This window comes from Ixodes scapularis, unplaced genomic scaffold (assembly GCF_016920785.2).
Source record: "Ixodes scapularis isolate PalLabHiFi unplaced genomic scaffold, ASM1692078v2 ptg000312l_1___fragment_3__unscaffolded, whole genome shotgun sequence".
NCBI lineage: Eukaryota > Metazoa > Arthropoda > Arachnida > Ixodida > Ixodidae > Ixodes > Ixodes scapularis.
Window position 1 is genome coordinate 2,075,999 of NW_024609958.1, and position 25,519 is coordinate 2,101,517.

Here is a 25,519-nt window from a genome sequence, read left to right on the forward strand (position 1 = left end):
CGTAGTCGCTCGTCGACCTCGCACACCCACGCGTACAATAGAACGTGTGTGGCACGTGCACGTCACGTGCAGATTCCTAGCCGCACAATACTGCGCACATCATTGGCTCCATTTACATGAGCGGCATTTACATGGATTTGACCTGAGCGCATCGAATCAAAATTTTACTATTTTGATTGATAGCAGACGGGTAGAAGAGGAAGAAGTAGGAAGGCAGGCAGCGGTGCGAATGGTCTCCACTCTATTCTATTCGGTACGATCGCATTCATCTAAACGTAGCCATGGATGCGACCGTAGCGTATTGATTCGAGATTTAAATATTTTGAGTGGTAGCAGATAGGTAGGAAAAGAAAACGCAGGAAGACAGGGTGCGTGCGATTTCTCACTGCTCAATTCGATTCGCTACGATCCCAATCTACCCTATTGAAAATTCTAATTTGTATCAGAAACGCTTGTGTCCAATAAACACATATGGATCATACAAGATATAAGAACATATAAGAACCGTATAAGAACCATATAAGAACCCTATAAGAACTATATAAGAACTATATAAGATATATGAAAACATACAAGCACCATATAAGAAACTAGTGGGAAGTTACTTATAAGTTTCTTATGGGGTTCTTATACATCTTATATAATTCTTATATAGTTGTCATATAATTCTTATTAGTTCTTATATCTCTTGTATGATTCATATGCGTTTATTGGACACAATACATTTTTTATACAAATGATTTTTTTACTAGGGTAGCAAACGTTGCCACAGTCTAATTAATAAAGGTGAACTTCCTAGAGATTTAATTCCTCAGAAAACAATTGTTTTCGGGAAAATCGAACGCCGTTCCCCTCCATGCATGCCAGAAATGCAACACAGCGTGTATTTCGTATCACCTTATCCCAGGCACTGTTGTGTGGTAAAACATAAATAAAAAAATATTGAAGACGACGAAATACTTAAATGCTAGCGCCCGAGTTCCCCAGCAGCCATTCTTGAAACCATTTTTTTTCTTCTTTTTTTATTTTAACTTTTTTCTTTCTTGTTTGTGGTTTGCCGAGGCACTGTTCCAGATTTCTCAAGTAGATGCTGTGAAACATTCAACTAACCATTGCCTTCATTGTTTCCCTTGAATTACGAACCCTAATTTTTGAAACCATATGTAGCACATTGTGTAAGACAAGGAAAATCTTGAAACAGATTCGATAATTTTAAATACATTTCACTCCTGAGTTACAAATACCGTCTGCAAATTTTATCTTGCTACATGTTGAAGTAGATGCCTTAGAAGAGGATATATCAAGGACACAGCAGAAAACACTTTTACCGCAATAAAGCCCAGCTTGTAGTAACTGAATATCACAATATGAACTAAATAGGAAATATACAACTTTATAAATGATAGATACAGATGAAGGGCACATGACACTGCTTTATTTATCGCAGTCTCCGTAGCAGAAGTTGCTTCCTTTGTTAGAAAATATTGCACCCCCTTTTCTCAAGGCTATCTTTAATCGTCTTCATTACGCTACTAAATTCTTCGAGGGTGTTTTTCAGATCTTGAGAGCAGGAAGACTGAAAAAGAAAATGCAATGCTGGTTACAGAGCACTCAGAACACAAATATCAGCGTTCGAATAACTTCGCTTTACTGGTAATCACTTCTTTAATTCCACTGCAATTTTTATGTAATGAAATGCGTGATAAAAGATCCACCCATAAAGAGGCACACATATGTACTTTTAGAGCGCAGCTCTTAGGAGCCCGTTTCCGCGTTGAGCGGCGTCGGCGACGCCGTCGGTGTCGCCGTCGGCGTGGGCGTAACCGCGCGCATTGCGTTATGGGACGTTTCCCCGTTAATGTTAGCAGGGAATTTTTCCCGCTAAATTTAGCGGGGAAATTTCTTCGCTTTATTTAGTGGGTAATTTCCGGTAATATTCGCTAATAAAGTTACCTGCTAACCTTAGCAGAAAAATCTCCCGCAAAATTTAGCGGAAAAATTTTCCCACCAAGTATAGCGGGAAACTTTCCTTGCTAAAACTAAGCGGAGAAATTCACGTCACGTGGCCTCAACACCAATTCAATTTCTCCTTAAATTTAGCGAGGGAAATGACGTCACGACTTCCAGTCACGTCAGCCATGAACAAATTCAGAGGCAGGAGGAGAGGTGGAGGAAAGGAGGAGGAGGATGAGGAGGGAAGATGAATAGGAGAGAAGGAAAAGAGGAGGAGGGGCGTACCCTCCCCTCCTCCTCCTCAAGAGCTGCGCTCTAGTTTTTCATTATAGATATTTGTAAACGTCTTTCTTCTTCTTTCCCAATCAGATTGGGCTATTTGGGGAGGAGGCTTCGTTTCAAGACTTGCACCATGAAAATATACTTTTATCCTCTTGACTATTTTAGTAAAGGTGCCGTGCCACTATTTCTGGGCTTTCAGTAAATAACGCGCAGCATTAGTCTTTGACATTCACAACCTACAAAACATGGGCTAGATTATATCTCATAATGACAGTCACCACAAAATATACAAAAATCGGCATTACTTCCTCAAATTACGGACAGAATGAGCGGCCACATGATCTCGTGCAGAATGTGTGCCGCTCAAAGTTCATCACAGCCGTGCACTGGGGTTGGCAACCACATCGCACGTGCTAAGCTGCAGACAGTGTTAGGGCTCATTCACACTGGAAGCGGATCCGCGTTCGCAAAGCGGTTGCGAACGCGGTTGTATAAGGATTCAGTACAATTGCACGCGCACACGATGACATCAAATGCGCGTGCAATTGCACTGGATCTTTATACAACCGCTTTCGCAACCGCTTCGAGAACGCGGATCCGCTTCCAGTGTGAATGGGGGGTTAGGGGTCGGCTGTTCCCGTGGCTGCAGCGATTTTACTCCAATCACCACCCGAATACTTGTTTGCGCATTGATTGTCATGAGACCAAATCGTGTGCTCCCGCAGTATTCGGGTCCAAACTATGAGCTGCATTTGAATATAGTTATTAAAGATATTCCCGCGGCTACGACAACGATATGATATGCGTTACTGCGTCATTATGGTTGACGAGGGAGAAGTTGGAAGAAAAATTCCACCCGTATCGTCCAAATTACACAGCGACAAAGACGCTTCATGGTCAGTTTCATTGCGAGCACAAGTTCCAGTATGTTTGTGTAAAAAGAAACACGTCCCAACGTAACGTCGTTCCTTTGGAGCTCAGGGCGTTGATTTAGTTTAAAGACGTGAGAAAGAATGAAAATTCTAACAGAACACGAACAGCACATTCATAAAAACTTTTTTTTTATGTATTGTGTCCCTATATAGTTTTTTCCCTATCGCTCCAAGGTATTTTAAATACTAATATTACTACTTGCTACTTTCTCTAATATTGCTACCACTGCTAATACTCTTTCTTTTATTCCTGCCCCTATTTTTGATAAATATACAATCACCTTTAGTACTTATATCATTATGTAACAAAAATAAGCGAAGACACTTAAGACTGCTTACGTGTAGGAATGCCATAGCATTCCTGCACGTAGCGCATTCCTACAAGCAGCGCGCCACGTCTTCCTTTTTCACACAGCGCTCCGGCAGTGACGTCACTCTCCCTCACTGCGCAGGCGCGGCACCCCCGCCGGCTCCACGGCTTTCGTGACGACGCATCTGCGTTGGCGTGCTTTTCTTTGTGTTTTATTTTATTTTTTAATTATTTTTTAGGCGCGTTTGCTTTGCAGCCAATGGGACTTTATATGCCGTTTCGCTCAGCTAATGGAAATTTACGTGCCGTGTCGCTCAACCAACTGGTATTTAGGTGTCGTTTTTCGCTGCTACCGACAACAGACAACTCCGGCTTCGTTCCATGGGCAGTTAATGCTTTCACAATTATATTTTGATATTCTAATAATTATTGCAGCAAAGCAACAGGGAGGACCAGTCGTAAATATTAAGCAGAAATTCGCCTCATCACCAGGCAGAAAGACTAACGGTATTGCACGTGGCCATTGCCTCCCCATCTACGTCCACCAGTAATCGTTAAGATGGTTATTTGCATAAACGCAACACTAAGCGGCCCTGCGAATTTTGGCCGGATCGTTAGTTTTCTGTTGCTTCCAGCCTCTTTAGTAGTCGACGTGATCATGTGGAGTCGGGTATAAAATAAGAGGCGTTTTCGATTCCATGAAACGATTGTCAACAATGTTTGCAGCTGTTGCACGTTAAAATTATTTCGTGCTATATGCGTCAATAAAGTGGATTAGGAAAATGTCTGATCATTCTGAATTTATATAACAAAGATGACTGACTATGTCTTTCCCAGGGGATTTGATGGAATGACGCATGGTCTTGCAACTGTAAAACATGGTTCGCGTACTAGCACTGCACAGAATAAGCTGAGAGACAATAAGTACCACTTTTGTCATGTCTGAACAACAGAATTGGGGCATGTCTTTGTAAAAAAAAAAAATGAACAAACAATATTTTTTTAAATATATAAAAGAAGGCAGCTGCCATAAAACTGACACCCGTAAAACAAACAAAACGAAAAAAGCGCGAAGGCAGCGAGAACATTTCCTCGTTACTTACCATGCTTGAACCGTGGGGCCAAACTGACTCCGGCAACTTCACCTTCATGGTACCATTATCGCATTCGAGCTCGCCCGTCGCAGGATGCAAAATACGAAAATACTGCAATACGTCGACATATAATGTCACAAATAAGAATAAAAATAAAGTTATTTTCTATAAAAAGCAAACTGTTACTATTGCTGTATACAAAAGCAGGCGCCACCGTTGGCACACACGCGCGTTAGAAAATAAAGAAGTGCAATGCACGGGGCGCCGGTGGCGCGAGCAGTTCAGCATGCGCCTGGAACACCATCGGACGTGGCCTGTCTCGGTCTTTATTACTAGCTCGTAACAACAGGCGACGAAGGGCAAATCACGTATTCAACCTGCTTACAAGATGCTGAAGTACGGTACACTTGAGCCTTTCGACCCCGAAAGTCAAGTCTTGTACGAGTACCTGGAACGATTGGAACAGTTCTTCGCAGCAAACGAAGTCCAAGCCACCAAACAACGTGCTGTCTTCCTGTGCTGTTGTTGATCGCGGACGTATTCTACGCTGCGAAGTATGTTAGCACCAATGAAGCCGACGGAAGCGACACAGGAGGCCAGCCCTACAAACGCTGAGCTACCATCATTCGCCGAAACCGTCTGTCATGGTGAGCCGTTTGAAGTTTGATAGCCGAGTACGACTAAGAGGAACAATCGATCAGTGACTACGTAGCTTCACTTAAGATCGGAACATTGCGAGTTCGGTTCATTCCTCAATGACGTCCTACGTGACAGAATTGTTTGCGGCATTAATGACGGACAAATAAAAACTCGTCTGCTCGAAGTGCACCATCCAACGTTGGAGCTCGTGGTTAGGTTACGATTGCACAAGCTATGGAATCCGCAAAGCGTGACGTAACCGAGCTAGGCGAAGCCGCGGCATCTTCATCAGCGAGTATCAACGCTGCTCAAGTTCCTCAGAAGAAGCACGTGAGCTGCTATCGTTGTGGCGACTGTCACTTTGCAACGAAGTGCCCGCACATCCGGGACATCTGCAACCATCGCAAGAAGAAAGGACACATAGCCAATGTCTGCAGAACGAAAAGCGCAAGCTCTGTCCAACGTGCGTCTGCAACAAAGCAGAAGGGAGGACAAAGGAGTGACTTAAGTAAGCGAGCTCCAGTACACGTCGTTGAACATCCAGAGCGCGAAGAGGTTTCGTCAAACGACGGGGAAACCTACAACATGTGGAGGTTGGACACTTCTAAAAAGCCCAATCCCTTCGTGGTTGAGCTGGAGCTTCAAGGTAAGCCAATAAAAATGGAGCTCAATACCGGGGCAAGTGTCTCTATCAAAGGAGAGACTACATTCCACCAGGGATCTGCTAACCTTCCCTGCGAGCCTTCAAAAGTCAGTCTGAGAAATTACACCGGAGTCTTGAAACCTGTGGTCGGGAAAGTCACCGTGACTGCGAAATTCAAGGACCACCACTTCGAGCTTCCACTACTGGTCGCTGGAGGCAATGCTCCTACGCTGTTGTAACGTGATTGGATGGAAGCATTGAACATGACTGTATTCCACGTTTCAGATATCTACTTCGTCAACCATGTCCAACAGCTCATAGATAAGCACACCACTCTCTTCTCTGACGAACCAGGAACATTCCAAGGAGTCTCGGTGAAACTGTCAGTTCGAGAAGGCGCCAAACCACAGTTCTTCATGGCACGAAGTGTCCCATTTTTCTGTCTAGACAAAGTATTGGAAGAACTCCAGACATTAGAGTGAGAGGACATGCTTGAACCCGTGAAGTCTTCCGACTGGGCAGCACCGATCGTCCCAGTCACAAAGAAAGACGGTCACATTCGCATATGCGCAGATTAGGAAGTGGCTGTAAATTCTGTTGCAATTCTGGACCAGTATCCCACTCCAAGAGTCGAGAAGTTGTTGCCTAAGCCTTCAGGTGGCTTCAAATTCACTAAGCTTGACCTGAAGGACGATTACCAGCAGTTGGTCATCGATCCAACTTCACGGAAATACACCACAATCAACACTCCCAAAGGACTTTTTGTGTAAAATAGGTTACCATTTGGCTTATTTTCGGCCCCTTCAATCTTTCAGGGGGAGATGGAAACCCTGCTCCAAGGTCTCAACCATGGCGTCGTCTATTTTGATGACATTCTGGTGACGGGAACGGATGACAAGGACCACCTGAGCAACCTCGATAAGGTATTCCAGCGAATTTCAGACAGAGGAATCAAGCTGAAATTCAGCAAGTGTAACTTTATGATGGACGCTGTCGAATACCTGGGCCACATCATCGACGAAGAAGGGCTGCACCCTGCTCCAGGCAAAGTCGAAGCAGTCCTCAAGGCTCCTGCACCAAGCAATGTCAAGAAACTGCAGAGTATCCTCGGCTTGATTAACTACTACAGGAAGTTCACCCGAGCCTATCTTCTGTTCTACATCCCTTGCATCACCTACTGGTAAGTGGGCCACCATCGTGCTGGAAAAATGAACAAAAAAGTTCCTTCACTGAAACAAACTTCTGACTTCGGCCAGCGTGTTGGTCCATTGCAACACAAAGGAGGAACTTACACTTACTTGTGACGCGTCCCCCTTTGGTCTGGAAGCTGTTCTGGCCCACCGCAATGCCCAAGGCGTGGAACGTCCTATCGCATTCGCATCCAGGAGCCTACAGCCGGCTGAAAAGAATTACTGACAACTGGACAGAGAGGCCTTGGCCTTAATCTTCGGCGTAACTAAGTTCCGTCAATACCTCTGGGGAAGGCACTTTGAAGCAGTAACAGACCATAAGCCGCTGTTTAGACTTCTTGGCCCAAACAAGGCCATCCCAGAGCGAAGCTCTCCAAGAGTGGTACGTTGGGCCCTCATGTTAGCTGCGTACCATTACGCCGTAGTCTATAACCCCGGCAAGGCAATTGGACACACTGATGGATTGAGCAGATTGCCATGAAAGAGCAAGCACATCACCGTGGAGCCGCCAGCCGACATCTTCATGTTGGAATGGTGCTACCATCGAGTGCTCTCGTCAGCCATAGTAGCTCAGGCTTCAAAAAGGGATCCTCTCTTGTCGAGGCTTCATGACATCTTGTTGGAAGGTGACAACCTCCCTCGGGAGGCCGAATGGATGTATTACAAAGTTCGAAAGCATGAGCTCAGTCTAAAAGAAGACTCCGTGCTCTGGGGAACCAGAATCGTGATTCCCGCATCTCTTCGACAGGTAGTCCTGAAGCTCATTCACGGAAGTCACCCGGGTATTGAAAAGATAAAAACTATCGCCCGAAGTCACGTATAGATGAAGACATCTCAAACAAGGTGAAGTCCTGCGCGACTTGACACGAACATCAGCACTTACGTCGACCAGTGCACTCAACACCTTGGCCCTTTCCAGAGAAACCGTGGTCAAAAGTGGACATTGATTTCGGTGGACCTTTCCAAGGTCATTGCTTCTTGGTCGTCGTTGACAATTTCTTCAGGTGGGTTAAAGTCATGCATGTGTCTTCTCCATCTTCAGAAGAAACTATAAACTGCTTAAGGACGATTTTTTCAACTCATGGATCATTGTATCTGACAACAAAGCAGCTTTCACGGGTGCGAAATTTCTGGAGTTCCTCAGAAGGAATCAGATTCGAGGTGTCAGGGTACCGACGTACCATCCCGCATAAACGGTGCTGCTGAACGCGTAGCTCAGTTAGTAAAAAAGAAGTTGAAGAATGCTGACCCCGTCGACTTTCAGACCAGGATCGCCAGGTTACTTTTTCAGTACTGAACAACACCTCATGACCTGACAGGTCGATCTCCTGCAGAACTACTCATGGGAAGGGTGCTGAGAACCCCTCAAAGCGCTGCGTCCGGACCTTTAGAAAAATGTTGTAGTAAAACAACTGAAGCAGAAGCTACATCAGGACAAAGGAGCACGTCGTACAGAATTGCCGACGCCTGACTCTAGTGTCATTGTGAAGAATTTCAGGCCATGGTTCAGCGTGGTTGCCAGCCACTGTTATCAGACCAACAATTGTTTATCGTCCGTGGAAGTACAACTGGAAGACAGAACCAACTGGCACAGACTCGGCGACCATATCAGACTCGACGTCAGGTTCCCACCGGTCACGCCTGAGTTGCCAGAACGAAATGCACTCACTTCGTTTGCTGAACAACCAGGGGTGCTATGTTGCGCTTTTTGGACTTTCAGGAGACTAGGGAGGAGGAAGTGACGTCAACGACAGTGCGAACGCAGATTGGGTGTTGATTTCGTTTTCTTCTGTCAACATCCAATCTGCGTTTCCTGTGTCGTTGACGTCACTTCCTTCTCCTTAGTCTCCTGGGAGTCCAAAAAGCGCAACATAGCACCCCAGCAGCCAAGGCAGGAACAATGGGGCAGGTAGAAGAACCACCAGGGGCTCGAGCATCAATGCCACCGCCGTTGTCTCCTTAAAAACTTGTCGAGAGATCGATCGCTACAAAAGACTTTCCAGTTCTGCGCAAATCAACGCGCACAAGAAAACCAGTGCGTCGTTATCCTCCCAGAACAACAATCTCGGAGGAAGGAGTGTTACGATTGCTGCATACAAAAGCTGGCGCCACCGTTGACACACACGCGCGTTAGAAAATAAAGCAGTGCAATGCACGGGCGCCGGTGGCGCGAGCAGTTCAGCATGCGCCTGGGACACCCTCGGACGTGGCCTGTCTGAGTCTTTACTACTGCCTCGTAACACAAACAAACAAACCAATACAAAAGTTAAAAAGGTGAATTTAAAGGCCTGCCCTCAACCAGAGAAAAGGAACCCGGCCTTCACTTTCCTCCTCGCAAACCCTCCCATAACATAAAGCGAGAAAATCACCTCTCAGTTTCTCCTGGACATGTTACGATTTTTTTTTGTCCGCCTGTTTGGTATTTTTTGCAAGTGTGTGGTGGGTGCAATAAAGTTTAAAAGTAAATCCAAACAAAATAAAATTTACTATTCTTTTTTTCTTTTTTTTTGCTGTGCCTTTACAAAGCGCAAATCTCTGAGAAGAGAAGAAGGGGAAAGGACAGAGTGCTTTGTTAAATCACCCTCTAGATGTTCAACTAACTAGCCCACCAATTGATCTTTAGTCAAAACGACGCCGAGCTGTGATTGGCTTTGATTGAAAGGATAGTGCCATAATGGGTTCACCTCGCTGCTAGATGCCTTGAAGTCTACCCTCTGTATTTTTTCAATCAGCCAATAAGAGCTCGACGTTCTGACGTCATCGAAACCCGTGTGCAAAAAGTAGACGAACTTTCGGTTTGCATTGTTCGAACGCTCACACTTGTTGAATTTCATGTACGAGTCCTGTCGCGGAGGTCGTTAATCACTCCATTTGTGGGCGAGAAATATGAATGGCTTTCGGCTATCTTTTCTTGCAAATATATTTTCGACAGCTAAGCGCATTTTCGATTGACACAGCTGAACGGGCGGCGGCGTTTAACCTCATCATAAAATAGAAAAAAAAACATTCCAGTAGCATTCGCTTTGACGCGCACGTATCCCCAAGAATAGTTCACAGTTTTGACGTAGAACTGCGTCTTTCTCCGCGCTTGAAAGCGGGTGCAAAGTTGGGAGATCGATGCCAAAGAAACATGATCACGGAAGTGACGTCACACAGATAACACCGGCCTCCTAATGCGTAGTAGGTATGCGCAGTAGACAATTTTAGCTCATTCTCTTGCTCCTTCACATTCGCACCCTCTTCGAAGGAACTCACGACCTTGACGTCGCCCTTGACGTCATCCTAGAGGTCGTCCTTGAGGTCGTCCTTGAGGTCGTTCTAGTGGTCCTCCTTGACGCCCTTTTTGACGTCGTCCTCTGGGACGTCCTCCTTCAAGTCGTTCTTAAGGTAACCCTAGAGGTCGTTATAGACGTCGTCCTAGACGCCGTCCTTGAAATCGCCCTGGAAATCTTCCTAGATGTCGTCTTTGATGTCGTCCTGTAGGACGTCGTCCTCGCCGTCGTCTTAGACGTTGTCCTCGAGGTTCTATTAGACGAATACGATCGCAATTCATACACAACCAACAACAGTGGTTTTTGAAGCAATTTCTTATGGCTGGCTTGCTCGTTTGCCAGCTTCAACGCGGCGCGCTCCTTCCTGTCTGAATGAAACGGTGGTAGACCGGCTCCGGCACTCGTGATTTCATAACCTCCGCTCAGCGCTCTAGACAGCGGCCGAGCTCGCGTCCTCGGCGGCACAGGAAATTCACGCGACTCTCAAGCGTGAACCCCCCCCCCCCCCCCCACCTACCTCTCATTGTTTGTGCCATCCGCATGTAGTTCTACGGAAGTTTGTGCAACATGATACTCCTATGCACCATTTTTTTACTATGAAAAAGTGCTTTCTAAATTTACACAGAAAAATACGAACACTGTGAAACTAAAAGAAATAGCGGCAAAAGGCGGGAACCTAGCCGCTAGCAATATTTGATATTGCGCCTACGCAGGCTGCGCCTACCGAAATCAACAGTCGACTCGATTAGGGTCAGCAGGGACAGCGCACGAGGAGATGCATAACTTGACGCCGGGTCTGGTTATTATGCACACGCAGTCCCCACGCCACACGCGGACTTGTTTGTCAGCGGTTTGCCGGTGAGACCTCTTTACAAACAAGTTAGCTTTTGCCCAAACCAGGGGTGGGGACTGCGCGTGTGCAGGAACCAGATCCGCGTCAGTCTCTGCGGATGTGCTGTTACGACAGCAGCGCCACCACAGCTGCGTGACGTCATAGCCGAATGTTGGGGTATAGGAAAGGGCTATTAGTGCGTGAGTTGATCAGGGACGTTGGCAGTCGTCAAGCACACCGTAGAGCTTCGTGAGATTGCGCCAGGTGTTAAATAACCTGGGAATCTGGGATATTAAGCTAGTGAAGAAACAAGCGTCATCTTAGCGCAAAGAAACGAATGAGCACCAGAAACCTTAGGTACTCTTCGTTTCAAGAATTGTAAAATATTTTTACGCAAGGTAAAGATTCCAAAATCAAACCCTTAACACTTTTTAGGTCCAGGAATTTCTCCCTCTTGAATACCTACCGCTTTCGAGCTTGTCTTATTACTCGCTCCACGTGACACCAGTAGAAATTACGATATGGAAAGACCGCCGTGTATTTTCGCTCTATGTGCCCCCGTGTTTACGCGATGTGTCACTAACTTGGTAAATTTGTCAGTGCTTCCAAAAATACTGCGGGTTTTTATGCTAAACCCAGTGTTTTAGTAAAAATGGTAATAAATAATTAGTCTTTGCGCTATAAAAAATAGAAAGACTTTTGGATTATTTGGAAATATTTTTGTTTTTGTTTGTTTGCAAGACTTACTTCATATCCATTGAGTTGGCAAAATATATTTGCTCCTTCACGAAGAGCACGCATGCACTCCCTTGAGGAAGTCGTAGACCCCTCTGAAAAAAAAAATTGAAGGTACATTTAGGCAAGGAGATTATTGTGAGTTTTAGTATTAGGTATACGAGCAAACGCAAGCCCTGATAGTAATCTCTGGAGAAGGGGAACAAGGGCGACAAATGGCAAACACAAATCTCAAAACACAGTTTGGAGATTTCTGCTTATCCTCTGTCCCCTTGTTCCTCTTCTCAAGTGATTGTTATCGTTATTCTTGTCCAGCTCGCTTGCACATTTCTAATAATTTCATTATCATAGCATGCACTGTGCGTTCGCGTCAACATTGCGTAAAAGGCGGGTACATTGCTAGTATTGTAGCCACAAGTTCGCCCAAGTAAACACTGATATTAAGTTTTACCTTTGTCAAGCATTTTTATTCGCAACAATAATCATTTCCAGTTGTTCAATTAAACTTTTTACTGTCAGATTTGCAAGTTGGGCGACCTGCACAAAATATCCGATGATGTCGATAAACATCATCATTCGTTATTTTTAGCACTACACATTAGGTGCATATTTAATAACTGATTGCTTAACCCTCTCTGCAGCTTCCAAAACCGCAAAAGCCCAGGGTGTCGTAACAGCTGGATTTGCTACATCAAGATTATCCAATTCCTTGAACGCATGTATAGACAAAACATTATCGGTTCAACAGTGCAGCCTGTGTGAGGCTTTTAAAGGTGCCTTGAGGAGGTTTCTGAGATCGTCTAAATATGGCAATAACTCACTCTGCTGGCTGTAAGCATTCTAAACATCTCTGAATCAGGAAGATACGAGGCCGATTTCCCTATTAAAAATGCAATCAAAGATCGCAACACACCCAGGTCGTCTTCGGCGATGGGAGGTATACATGTTCCGAAACAAGAAGCACTGTCAGCCAATGGCAAGCGAAGGATCCTGGCGAATACTGACCGGTGGAACCGCGGAGTGATATCTCGAATGCGCGCGGCTTACTGCCCTTACAGCCCTCGAGAGCTGACGACCGGACACATTACTACCGCGGAAGACAAGAAAAAAATAGTGCGCGGTGTTTGATACGATTATTGCAACAATATATTCCGTCTCTGCGAAAACCTAACATTTTTCAAGTACTCTCTTACCTGCTTTTATCATCTACTAAAGCATACATATTTTGTAGTAGCAGTGGTTGCAATCTTAACTACATGTCGCGTTTATTATTATTTTTTTTTTGTCATATGTCCTGGCTGTCGGAACGATGCTCCTCCCATCGCCGGGGATGACTTCGGTGTGTTCAATTTTAGCTTTTTTTAACAGAGAAATAAGCTGCACATCGCTATGATTTATGAATTTTTAGAATGCTTTGAGCTCGCAGAGTGAGTTATCGCCGTATCTAGGCGATTTTAGAAACCATTTAAGGGCACCTATGAACGATATACGATGTAGTGACTTCCTTTTGGTCAGGTGTGTATTAGCACTATTTGCTATACCCTCGTCAGACACCTGATATTCTAAAGCATTGTTGCTATATCAAACGACGTTCAGAGGGCAGCGGTGGCATAGGTGTTTCTTAAAGAAGTAAACCTGGCAAAAGATATTTCGAAAGAAAGCAGAAAAAAATGTTATCTTCGCTAAATATCTATATCTTTATACGGCTTACCTTCTTGAGATGCCAGTAGAATAGGCACCACCGCGAAAAGTACGAGCAGCATGTAGATTATATTGCGACACATCATCAAAGTTTAACAGGAACGTCCTCCTAAAAGAGAAAAATTAATATGAATATAGCCTCGAAACTCGACAGCGCCATCTTTTTCTCGGAAAGTAGTGTCAACGTGGTTAAAGCAGAGCTCCTGCGAAATATTAATGGTCATCGATATTTTATCAAGCATTCAGCGTGCACTAAATATTTTCCCCTGAATAAGTCTATGAAATATCCCACAAAAAATATTTATTTTCTTTTGAGAAAACAATTTCTGAAGTTTACGCATCTGCATCACGATCTTCCGCTCTACTGGCCACACTGAGCAGTGGCGGCATTAATTTTCACATCAAATGTTGTATCCAAGAGTGGATCCTTTGCCCTCGTTGTACGTTGTAGCACTCTGAAGTTTGCGACAAGACAGTGGCGCCAAGATGCAACTCCTCGAAGAGGCATTTCGTGTTTAACGCGACCAGACTGGCGTATACATTCTGTGTAGCAGCCTACCTTAGTTTCTAAGATTGGCTTACCTTAGCACAGCGCTACGTTCAGGACCGCACTCGGCGCTAACTCTTTTTACGCGAGACTTTGAACTCGAGAACACAGAACCCCTACATGCGCCGGCAAAAACTGTCGCGATCATCTCAATTCCAGCACGTCTACTCAATCCTCCGGCAAGCGAGGAAAAATATGATTTTTAAAGGAGCGAAAAACGCTTCGCACGTAAATTTCATCAACTATTGGCTCTGATGAACCTCGTCTCATAGGGATTTCCAAACTGCAGAAAACACGAACGCTTTGCTAAGGCATATTCCAGAGCAGGTAAAAGAGAAACATGGCGTCGTGTTGCCGCCGTTGGCGTTTGCAACTGCGGGACGCACAAATGAACCCGAGTTCCTAGCAACTCCTGCGGGTCGAATAAAGTAAAAACACAAGCCGAGAATGCGGGATTAGGGTAGGTTTTATAACTTCAAGGTGTCACAGCTTCACTCCGGAGCGAGATCGAGAAACACGGCCGCGGGAAGGCGCAGACGTGGCTAAGATGGTGCGGGCAGAGCTCCCGAGCGGGAACAGCCTCACTAAACGCGGACGCTGACGTTCATGGCGCACTCGAAGGAACGGCAGTGTTTCACTTTTGTTCTCTCTATTTCTAAAGTTCGAAGTTGACAATGGGTTCTGTTCCTTCCCGTGTTGAACTTGGCAACCTCCGGGATTACATACGGTCTGTACACGATTCTAGAGGCTTCGACAAATGAACCGTACTGTTTCACCTGAGTGAAGGACAATCCCAGCTGTAGAGTTCGACTGGCGTGTTCCGGGATAAACGTTGCTATGCCCTCATACTGTTAAGTTGTTTTTCGGGTTGCCCACCTGCCCTTGTCGCAACAAACGGTTACTCAGGTTAGAAATGAAATGAGACTGTATCCAAGTTCTTGTGCACGTTACTCGTCGAAAGTAAAGAAATACCGTTACTCGTTACTTGGCCTTAAGAGTAGCTCAGTAGGTTACTAGTTCCTTTTCTAAAAAAGTGACTAAATAGGTTAGTTTTACCAAAAACAAGTAACAAGGTAGAAACAGCTCGTTACTAGTAACGCATTGGGTGTATTTCTGGACCAAACACCCGAGAAAGCAGGTAAGAAACGAAGAAAAAAAGGCTGAAATGTCTGAACAATCTGTCGCCCTTTTTACCTGAATTATCAGGGTTCTTATCATGACCAAATATACACCAGCTGGCCTGCCCACTTACATTCAGTTCATTAACATATGTTGACTTTTTATTTCCTCAGCTATCCGAGAGAACCCCCTAAAAAGATGTGGTCCGTGAGTACGCAATTGGTATTTCTAATTAAGATATACAATTAGGTTTTTTAAATCGTTGAAAGGGCAAACTATCCCCTAAATACCAAAAATAAGATAACAATGTGGCTAAAAAAACAACATCGACAGCAATCCGTTATTTACACAAAGGGTGTTATGAATACAATTTCACGAGCACATATTGAAATCTAGACGCCTCTAAGAGCGCGGCATTGCGACAAACACTAAAACAGAAGCATTGCAATTTCGAGGAGAAGTTACCTAAGGCTTTCTTGCTTCAAGAATCTTGAAGTGGCGATTGCTGCTAGTCTGAGGTGTCGAAAGTTTGCGGGCTTATTTATATCCCTGGTTGTAGGCGTGTGCCTCGCAACGTGTGATTACGTGAGCATTTCCTTGCCAATCGTAGCTTCGGAAGCAGGTGGTAGGAGACAAAGACGGCACCTGTAAACTTGACCCTTCCACTCAATTCGAAGATCATTTTGCCGCCCTTGAAAAAGAAACAATACAGCAAAGAATGTGCGTCTAAACATATACGTATATATATATACTTTTTTTTTTGCCGCATCTTTTATTTTCTTCGATTTTGTAACCGCGTTTGGTTTTTCAAATATTTTTCGTAAGAAGAGTACGATACACCTCTAAAAGATCATATTTTACGCTGTCGGCACAATCTAGAGCCGCGGCGCAGAGTATGCAGGGATTTGTCTTACAGAACTGTTAGGTAACTCCAGAGAGGCCCAGGGTAGTCTTCAAGATAACGCAGGGCAGTCTATACTTCGTTTCAGCTTCGGTCCGAGCGCGGCCGATGTTATGAGCCGAAGGACCAATCAAACAGCGAAAGAGGCACAACGTCGTGGTGTGCTCTCTGCGCTTGATAGGACTAGCCGGCGGAGGAACGCGCACAGAGAGGCGGCGAATACCGGCCGGTCCTATCAACTGCAGAGAGCACGCCACGACGTTGTGCCTCTTTCGCTGTTTGATTGGTCCTTCGGCTCATAACATCGGCCGCGCTCGGACCGAAGCTGAAACGAAGTATAGTGTGTTCCCCTTCGAGTTCCATTACAGCCGTCGACGCTACGACCATATGTACCCAATCACACAGCGCCGAAAGTGCATCGTCACGGCGCCTATCGTTCTTACGCGTTTGTTATAAACGACAAGACCAATCACGCGGAGTGAATGCCGCCCGGATGCTGCGCTTATTTCGGTGCGCGATCGATTTGCCCGCTGACAGCAAATCCACGAAAACAACGAGAGCAGTGATCGTGCGATTTTAGCATTGCTCGATTGGCTCCCTAAAATCGTAGCATCGGCTGCAGTCGGACCTAAAATGAAATGGAGCATAGGGTGTTTTCACTTGACGTCCATCCGCCATGTTGTTGTTAGTTTACTTTTTCAAACAAATTTACTAATTTGAAGGATTACGTCGCAACCTGTCGAGGAGATGTCAGCGTGGTAAGATAAGCTTCGATGCTGCACGCATATGAGGGATCATGTATGTCCTTGGAATGCTCGCCTTTAGTACACGCCAGACAGCTCACAACAACAAAAAAAATTATGGTGAACAAAATCACGTGAGTGAAAGCACCATATTCGCAACTCCAACGCCCTATAGATGGCTGGGCGGTAGATCCGAGATGGCGGAAGAGACGGGGATAGATTCTCTGGGATTTCCCGTGCGCGGGTTCGCTGACGCTCGTCGCCGCGCTAAAAGTAATTTCTTGGTCTCGAAATGCGAAGCGTTCAGAAGAGGAGCATAAAACGAGAATGTTGACATTCAAAAGTTGCGAAAACCTCACCTTGCGAAGCTTTGTGGAGGGCGATCGCGTTCTAGGTACCGGCCACGTAACTGTTTGTGGTCAAATGTTTTTGAAGGTGAAGAAGACATCGTGGTGTTCTCGCTTTGTTTGGTCAATAGGGCTCTAAAAGTTGAGCCGCGCACGGTAACCGTCAAATCTCCGGAAGAGCAGCGTTCACAGTTCTGATGTCTTCGTGTCACAGGCTTACAACTCGATGCTTATCGTCGTGGTTTTAGTATTGGAACATGTGATTGAACTGCGCCTTGGTTATTGATAGGAACTTATGGAATAGCGTGACCGCAGGCTACGTACGTAGCAGCATTGCAACCGGAAGCTCGCGCTGCATTTTTTTAGCATAATTTTCAACGCGCGCCGGGTGCGGTGCCGTACTCACGGTAGCCTAAGGTAACGCTAAACTAAAAATGCCTATTACCATCATCGGCGTGCTTAGGGGTTTTATTTATTGCTCTATCGAAAAGAAAACTTTTAATATACCGTACTATTGTGTACCGTGATATTTATAACGTCGCGGCCCGCCTCGCCAAATCTGCCCGTACTAAGCTCGCGTCACGAACGGCTCTCTAACGCGGACGCGCTTAAAAATCTCCGTGCATTTCTCTATTTGCCTTTACAATTACCTGAAAACAAATATGCGTATTCTATCGTTGGAAAGTGCTTGGAGCAAAGGGTCATGTTCCTTTTAACGGCCTTAAAACGCAAACCCGTTCCCGATTTCTATTGCTCGATATACCGATGCGCGATCAGTTTTATTCTGCACTTATGGCAAGTAATAGACTTCTCGTAGACCGCACGCTAAAGGTTTACACTACAAGCGGGAGCGTTTGCCGTCCCGTTGAGTACAGATTGGGCTGGCGACCACAAGACCAGAAATCCGCAACGTATGCGACATACGAAAAGTCCCTAATGAAATTACACATCTGGGTCCCTTCGGGCAACGCCACCGCGAGGCGGAACACAAGAATTCCTATTGTAACGCGCCCACTTTTTTGTTAAAACTGCTTTACGCACAAAGATGACGACCAGAACCATGGAATGACAGCAGCACCAAGGCACCAAGGCCGACAGTTGCTGCCAGCGTCTCCGCGCCGCCACTGCCGTCGCCCCCGTTCCTCTGGTACTTCGTTCGTCCGCGAGAGGGCGAGCAGAGGGCTGGACTTGCTAATAGTGAGCTACACACTGTCAACCAGTTTTGTGCTGCTGCCCCAAGGCTTAAAGCAGTGAGCATTATCGGGAAGGGGAACTATTTGAGCTTCCCAAGAATAGGGTAGAAACGATCCCTGGGTCTGTTTACTCTGCCAGATAACTGATTCGCTAAAGACATTTTGGACTGATGATGTGTAAGAATGCGAAAGCAGTCCAACACCCAGCGCATTCCTACAAGCAGCGCGTCACGTCTTCGTTTTTCACATGGCACTCCGGCGGCGACATCACACTCCCTCACAGCGCATGCGCGGCACCCCCGCCGGCTCCACGGCTTCCGGGATGATGCATCTGGGTTGCTTTTATTTCCTTTGCTTTTTATTTCTGAGGCGCGTCCCCTTTGACATAAAGTGGCCTCACCAGCTTCCGTGACGAGGCATCTGATATCACGCGTCGCAGCCGATGGGAATTTACTGCTCGTTTCGCTGCTACAGACAACGCCGGCTTCGCTTCATGCGAAAGTTAATGCTTTCGCGTTAAGCATCATTTGTTTCACCTACACGGTACCTAAATAAATGCCGCGAAGGCCTGCTGGCTAGGCTCGTAAAAGTTGGATTTAGCTCTGGGAAAAGAATGCTAAGTTTCTTGATATATATATGCGAAATATGCTTTGTCCCAGTCTTGTAGACGCTACTAAAAAAAGTAATCGATTACAATTACTATTACTCTTCGCTAAAAAGTATTCGATTAGATTACTTGATTACTCGACGGCAAGAGTAATTGGACATTACTTAAAAAGGTAATCGTTACTTTCCCGATTACTTTATTGCGTAAAGCCACATCTTTAGCGCTCATAACAATGAACTACTTCCAACCTATATTTCACATTTGCACAAGTATCGAAGAAGAAAAACTGGCTCCCTCTTCGTGGTCGTTGCACCTTCACAATGCGGACACAAGCATAGAATTCGTTTGAAGACGTTTAATGATTTGGGCGTTCGCCAGTGTGTGTGTGTGTGTGGGGGGGGGGGGGGGGGAGCGGAGGGGGTTCTAGATCTTGTTAAGCTTGAGCAAAGGTTGTCGCTCAAAGTATGCGTCTCATTTTATTATTCACATGTGGATGAGCTCGCATGTTATACAAAAGAGCAGCAGCTCCAGGATTTGAAACGGATCATGTGTAGTAACCATTAGCGGAAGAGATCGCCTCGACCACTTCTCAACTGGAAACATTGCTTGTCACAAAGACCACGTAGGGGAAATGGGGAATATTTCAACTGCCTTTGTTATATTTTGCATCCGCTTCAGGCATTCTTCGGCTCTGGTTCTCCTACGGGCTGCGAGTAGGTACCCTAAGCAGGATTTTTTTTTTATTTCTGTGTGTGTGTGCGTGAGGGGGCTAGTTTGAACGAAGGACTCACAACGCCACATTCTGCTTCCTCAAACTTCGCCCTGAATGGCCTTTGTCACGCACTGTGGCTTCCCTGGGGCTTCCCACACCCAGTCCCAGCTCGAAAAAAAGAAAAAACGGACATTCCACAGAAACTGTACATAGAAAGAGATTGACCTCGTTTCCTACAGCTCCGCAAGAATCTTTCTTTCTTCCGTTCGAAAAAAAAAAAGCAAATATTATTTTTGTCATTTCATTAAAAAAAGGCATGTGGCGGGGGGGGGGGGGGGGGATCCCATGGGACAAATTGTAACGGTTACAAGTAATTTTATTACTTCAAAAAGTAATCAGATTAGTCTTGTGATTAGTGCCTAATAAAAGTAATCAACTGATTACAAAATTATTCCAAAAAGTAATTTGATTACTTGTAATGCTTACGGTACAAGTCTGGAAGTTTGTCCGTGTAATTTAGAAGCAATTGGAAAGTTACTGCCTGTAGAATTTATCTGAAACTAAAATTAAAGAAGAATACTATTGAAGGGTTACGTCTGATGAGGTGACGTATCAGACGTCCTAGACCCTTTAAGAGAATTTACGAGTTTGCTGAATAATTACACGCGCAAAACGTAGGCTCCAACCCACCCATCAAAACCAGATTCTATTATAAATTCTTATTTTGCTTTTTTCCATACTTTTATGACGCAAACTCGCAATTTTTACGCTATTGTGTCTTGAAACACGTTCTTTGGTTTATTCGTCGTCGCTCCTTCACCGACATAACGCCGACGCCTAAGCGCCAAAGAAGGATAGTAGGAGTGCATATCACTTCCGCTTGCATTACGAAATTACGAATAAAAAGTAAGTCAAGAAATGGCATGTAAAAGAAATTACTTATTCCTATAAAGATGCCGCAACCCCCTGGGCCCCCCTTTCATAAAAAATATATATAAAGTTTAAACTGATTCAATCGTAACGAAGTTGCAAATCGCCATCCAAAGTTCATTTCGTATTTCTTCATTTTTATTGTGCAACGATACTATGATATAACAATTACAGATTACTAGAATTCCTCATGATTCAATCGCCACTGAGTTGCAAGAACCAGTTAAAAATCTTTCTTTTTTTTTTCTTGTTGCATCTTTGTTACAGTATAATCATTACAGATTTAGTTGATTATTTTTCTGGTTTGTGTATTTAAATGATGATAAGTGTATTTTTATACCTGCCATACATTCACTTGTTTTTATTCGTAAACCAAGAGAAAGAGGATACGTCTCCAAATTATTATCCTCTTACGCCAGTCAAACCACTGCCGTTCTCTCGGTAGAGGAGCCACGAAACTGAAAACTTGTTCAAAGGCCCAGTAATACCTCAAACAAGAAGACAAATACATTTTAAAAAGTCTTGGTTTCAATGTGAATAGAACAGAGATTTCAGGGCCGGAGAAAATTATCCTCGTCGTAGCACTCGGCCAGACGTGCCAAAATTACTTTTGCTTTCTAAAAATGACATTACAAATTACTTTGCCTGATACAACTAACGCAATTAGTTTACATTGAAAATTACCACAGCAAAAAAGTGCTTAATTACTATTGCAAATTACTGAAAAAGAAATGAATTGCTCAATAATTTTCTTTTTAATTTCAGTACAAAAATTAATTGTTACTTCTTGGCTATATATATATATATATATATATATTATAGAAACTTAATTTGCATACTCCGTTGTTTGCAGTCTTCCACACTGGAAGCAAGGCGAAGCTTGTTGTGACGATGTAGACGCGAGTTTTAGAGACGAGAGATGTCTTCTGGCAGTCCATATTCGGATAACTCAACGAATCTAGATGATTCATATCTTCACTTTGCCTATTGTTTTAGGTTGAATAGATAATGTTGCCTAAGCACATTATCATGAAAGGTGCTTCATTGCTATTTCGAGAACGAAGCCTTTTAAATTCCTCCTACCATTTTAATTTTTTTTACAAATAGCTTTGTATTTTTTAACACTCACGCATAACTCTCGCAGGCTTCCAACGAGCTACAGGTATTTGAACTCTTCAAGACGTCTCCATGAGTCGCACATACCGTTTTTATTTCTTAATATTTACTTTTCTCTAGTAACAATCAAGCTGTTTTTTTTTAGCAGGCAAATTGTTGGTGGTGATTTTATTTCCAGGAAAATACACTTGAAACCGAAACAGTATTTTACCACTTTCATTACCATTAGGTAATTCGTTACATTGTAGATTTACCTACACCTAAGAGTAGTTCATTATATTAAAAATTATTTCTATAAGTAATAAAATTACTAGCTGTAATTCCGTTACCCCCACCTTTGTATAGTGCTAACCAAGCAAATGACCTTGGCAGATTCATGTCCTTCTATAAATCCCCTCATTAATAGTGACCGTCCAATACCTTTTTTCTTTTTTTCCAAATCTTGGTTCTACACTATTTCAAACGTCAGGAACGTTACGCCCCGTTCACATACTTGTAACCGATTAAGACCGAGGGAGACAATAACGGTTTCTAAGCCTTTTGTGACGGCGTATAGCCGTCACAAGAGGCTATACGCCTCTTGTGAAGGTGACCTGAGGCCATACGCCTCTTGTGTATAGCCTCAGGCCCGTGAAGAGCTTCACGAAGAGCGGCTTAGTTTACGACAACTTAGCTAAGAAGTTTGTAAGTTAAGAACATCGTAAGAAGAGGAGAAATCGGTATTCGCGAACGCGTTCTTAAGTGAGAGGAGGAAAGCGACGTTTTCGTACTGACAAACTAGAGCTTACCGGTGCTGTTGTAATGGCGACGGCGTCTTCGGCAGCACGAACAACCAATCGGAGAGCTCGCTATGGCTCGGAGCAGTTCGGAGCACGTGAATTTTTAATAACAAACACAGGCGGCCTTTCCTCCACCGCTTGTCTGGCGTTCGTGTCCGTGCAGTGATATGTCGACGCTAACACGAATTAAACGCGCCCGAATGCCGAGGCCGGGATGCGTAACAGCCTCCTTTGACTGCTACGTACTTGATCGCTACGACGTCAACACAACTTACATCGTTGGTAAAGCACGGCCCGTGTCAGTCGTTTGCAAAGCGACGTAGATGGAAACAAAGTGCCGCGGCGTTTTTCGCGGCCTCGAAGATGCAGGAGCGATCCGACGTTAAAAAAGATACGTTTGAACAACGAGAGTGTCAGCAAGAGCCACGTAAATACCTGTTCACACTCGGAGCGGACGCGCGCGTTTGATCGAAGTGCTGTATTCGCTCTGTTGGACAGCGAATTGGTAAGCGCTTCAGGACCGATCTTTTACGATTGCAACTCGATACTTACGTGACACTCGGCAAAGATTGGACCGGCATCGCGTAGCTCCCACGAACTGTTATAGATCCACAGTGACGTGCAGTCATGTTAGAATTAAAATAGAATACTAATAACAAAGTGTACAAACCGTGTTGCGTAGGTAATCTATACGGCGTTTATTTGAGGTCTATATAACACAAAACAAGGATATAGAATCGATTAGAGTCCCTTTTCGACGACAGCGTTCGTCACCGCTGCCTTAGAAAACAAAAGGAGATGGCAAGGGGAAGAGATTGAGTTTTTAATCTAAAATTGAGGTCACCGAACAAACTATTAGTACGAGAAGAGTCCACAAGGGTCGCGCGGGCATATTCCATAGCAAGCCAGCCGGTCGTGGGCAGACGGTCTTGGCCAAGGACCGTCGGAGCAACGCTGCGTCGGAGCAGGGATGAGTGCCTGCTAAGTTTATATTCTGCCGAGCTCGCTTAGTCGGTGGGATCGTTGCCGTTGTAGCTTTCCCCGGGTGTTTGTGGATCCAGCATTCATGTTTTTAGTGGCCGGTTTCACGAACTTCTTTTTTTTTTCTTCTGCTTGAAGTTAGGACACGCGAGAAGAGCACGTAGAAAAATAAATGTCCGTTGGTAGTCGCGACCAAGTAACTGAGCGCCGCTGTCGGCCATGTTTATTTGATCTTAGAAAGCGCGTAAGACAACTCCGGGGCTGTCGTAGGTTTCCATCGTAACTTGCGCAAAAGTTACGATAATTTTTGTTTTGAGAATACGAATTTGTTCATACGTTTTGTCGTACGCACCTTTCTGACGCAAGATCGTTTCGTGAACCTGGCCACTTGGTTGTTTTAAGTTGTTCTCGGATTTATGGACCAGGCGGCTCGAATAGGTAATCGTGAAGGTGCGCCCACAATGCCTTTGGCAGATTTATCATTTTCTTTTAGTATTAAAGGCTTTGATTAACAAGTCACAGTAAGCAAATATGACAACCTCCTAACTCTAACTCGCCAGAAACCTAGGCTATGTATGATGCACATATGTAAACTAAAAAGATTTTTGGATCCTCAGAAAAAAACTTTAATATTTGAAATGAAAGAAGCTAAAACTAAAAACTGCCCGGAAAAATGCCATTTCTTCAACTAGATAATAATAAGCTTTATTTTTATTTCCCAATACAGAGGGATCACATTCGGTAGCAACATCGGCAGTAAGATAATTTCAGTTAGTAAAATGGAGTGCAAGAGGTAACAACGTGAATTTATTAGTGCGTCAGAATACTGGTTCAATCTTTAGTTTATTGGCGGTATTGAGAAACGGGGTATAGAACCGTTCCTTTGGGTTCGGGGGCGCGCTGGAGCCAGACTTTTGACGCCGGGCAGTGGTTCCAAATTGCCAAAAGCGCAGTTCGCTTTCCCTTTAAGCTTCGTTGCAATGGCAAACAGTGGCTCGGGATATTATTTCGTTTTTCTGTCTGTTCAAAAACCGTGTTTTTTATTTTTTTATAAAGAATAGGCGTTTTTTTTTTTTTTTTTTTTTAAATGAACTTTGGTAGTGTGCTTTGTGTCTGCAGTGGATATTATAACCAAGGGAAAATAATATTTGCCTTCTGCGAAGTACGCCTCGCAAGTGTAAAACTGCGTTGATTGAATTGTTGGCGTTGCTGGCAATGCGATCCCCAGCATATATGTTTCTCAAGCACTGCGACATTCAAGTCAAGCGAAATTCATATTTTTTTGGGGGCGAAGCTCATTAGGGTCCAGCCTTGTCCGTCCGGCGTCCGTGCTCACATCGACTGCCATCCCAGTTGTCTTCTTAAAAAAAAAAAAAAATGTTTGCGCAGTTGACTGGATTCGAGCCTGTGCGGGGAGACCCCAATGGATTTTTAGTCCATCGTCTTAACCACTCGGCCACGACTGCGGGACGAGTAGGGGGCTCTGAGATATGGTAGTAACTCAAGAGCTGGGGATGTTCTCGAAACGCAGCCCGGAACTCAGCACTACCTGTGAGCAATAAAAAAAAAAATCAGCACCATCATCACTACCGATGAACAAAATCAGTCTCATCAGCACCACCAGAGCTCCGCCCCAATCAACATCATTCACCACGTGGAGATGCGGTCATTTTTTACTTTATGGTTTCGCTCGCTCTTTTAAGTTAGAGTTATTTGGATATTGATGAGGATACTATATCGTTTAAGTTTTCTTTTCCCGTACAGTTGCGCAGTCAGATACACTTGAACTCAGGCAAAAGGTCATTGAAAGTTACCGGCTGCTGTAAGCCTTATTCGTTTTTCTTCGATTGGTGCGAATATTTTGAAAGACGAGGCATGTGCAGCCAGACCGCAGGAGTTAGCAAAGCCGTTCGAAAACCGACGCGGGGCGTTAACACGACCACTGCTTGTCTGTTTCCACG

The 25,519-nt window shown here is 44.6% G+C and overlaps 1 protein-coding gene and 1 non-coding gene across 2 annotated transcripts; both read right to left on the reverse strand.

Annotated features, from left to right (window-relative positions):
- Nucleotides 1-1,474: 1,474 nt before the first annotated feature.
- Nucleotides 1,475-13,666, reverse strand: LOC120836524. The gene is made up of 4 exons (XM_040205476.1): nucleotides 13,594-13,666; nucleotides 11,895-11,977; nucleotides 4,581-4,682; nucleotides 1,475-1,576 (listed from the first exon to the last, which is right to left on the reverse strand). The coding sequence occupies exons 1-4, from the start codon at nucleotides 13,664-13,666 to the stop codon at nucleotides 1,475-1,477; spliced, it is 360 nt and encodes a 119-aa protein (XP_040061410.1).
- An 11,276-nt stretch (nucleotides 13,667-24,942) lies between these two features.
- On the reverse strand, nucleotides 24,943-25,024 carry Trnaf-aaa. The gene has a single exon. It is a non-coding gene; the product is annotated as a tRNA-Phe (tRNA).
- Nucleotides 25,025-25,519: the final 495 nt, after the last annotated feature.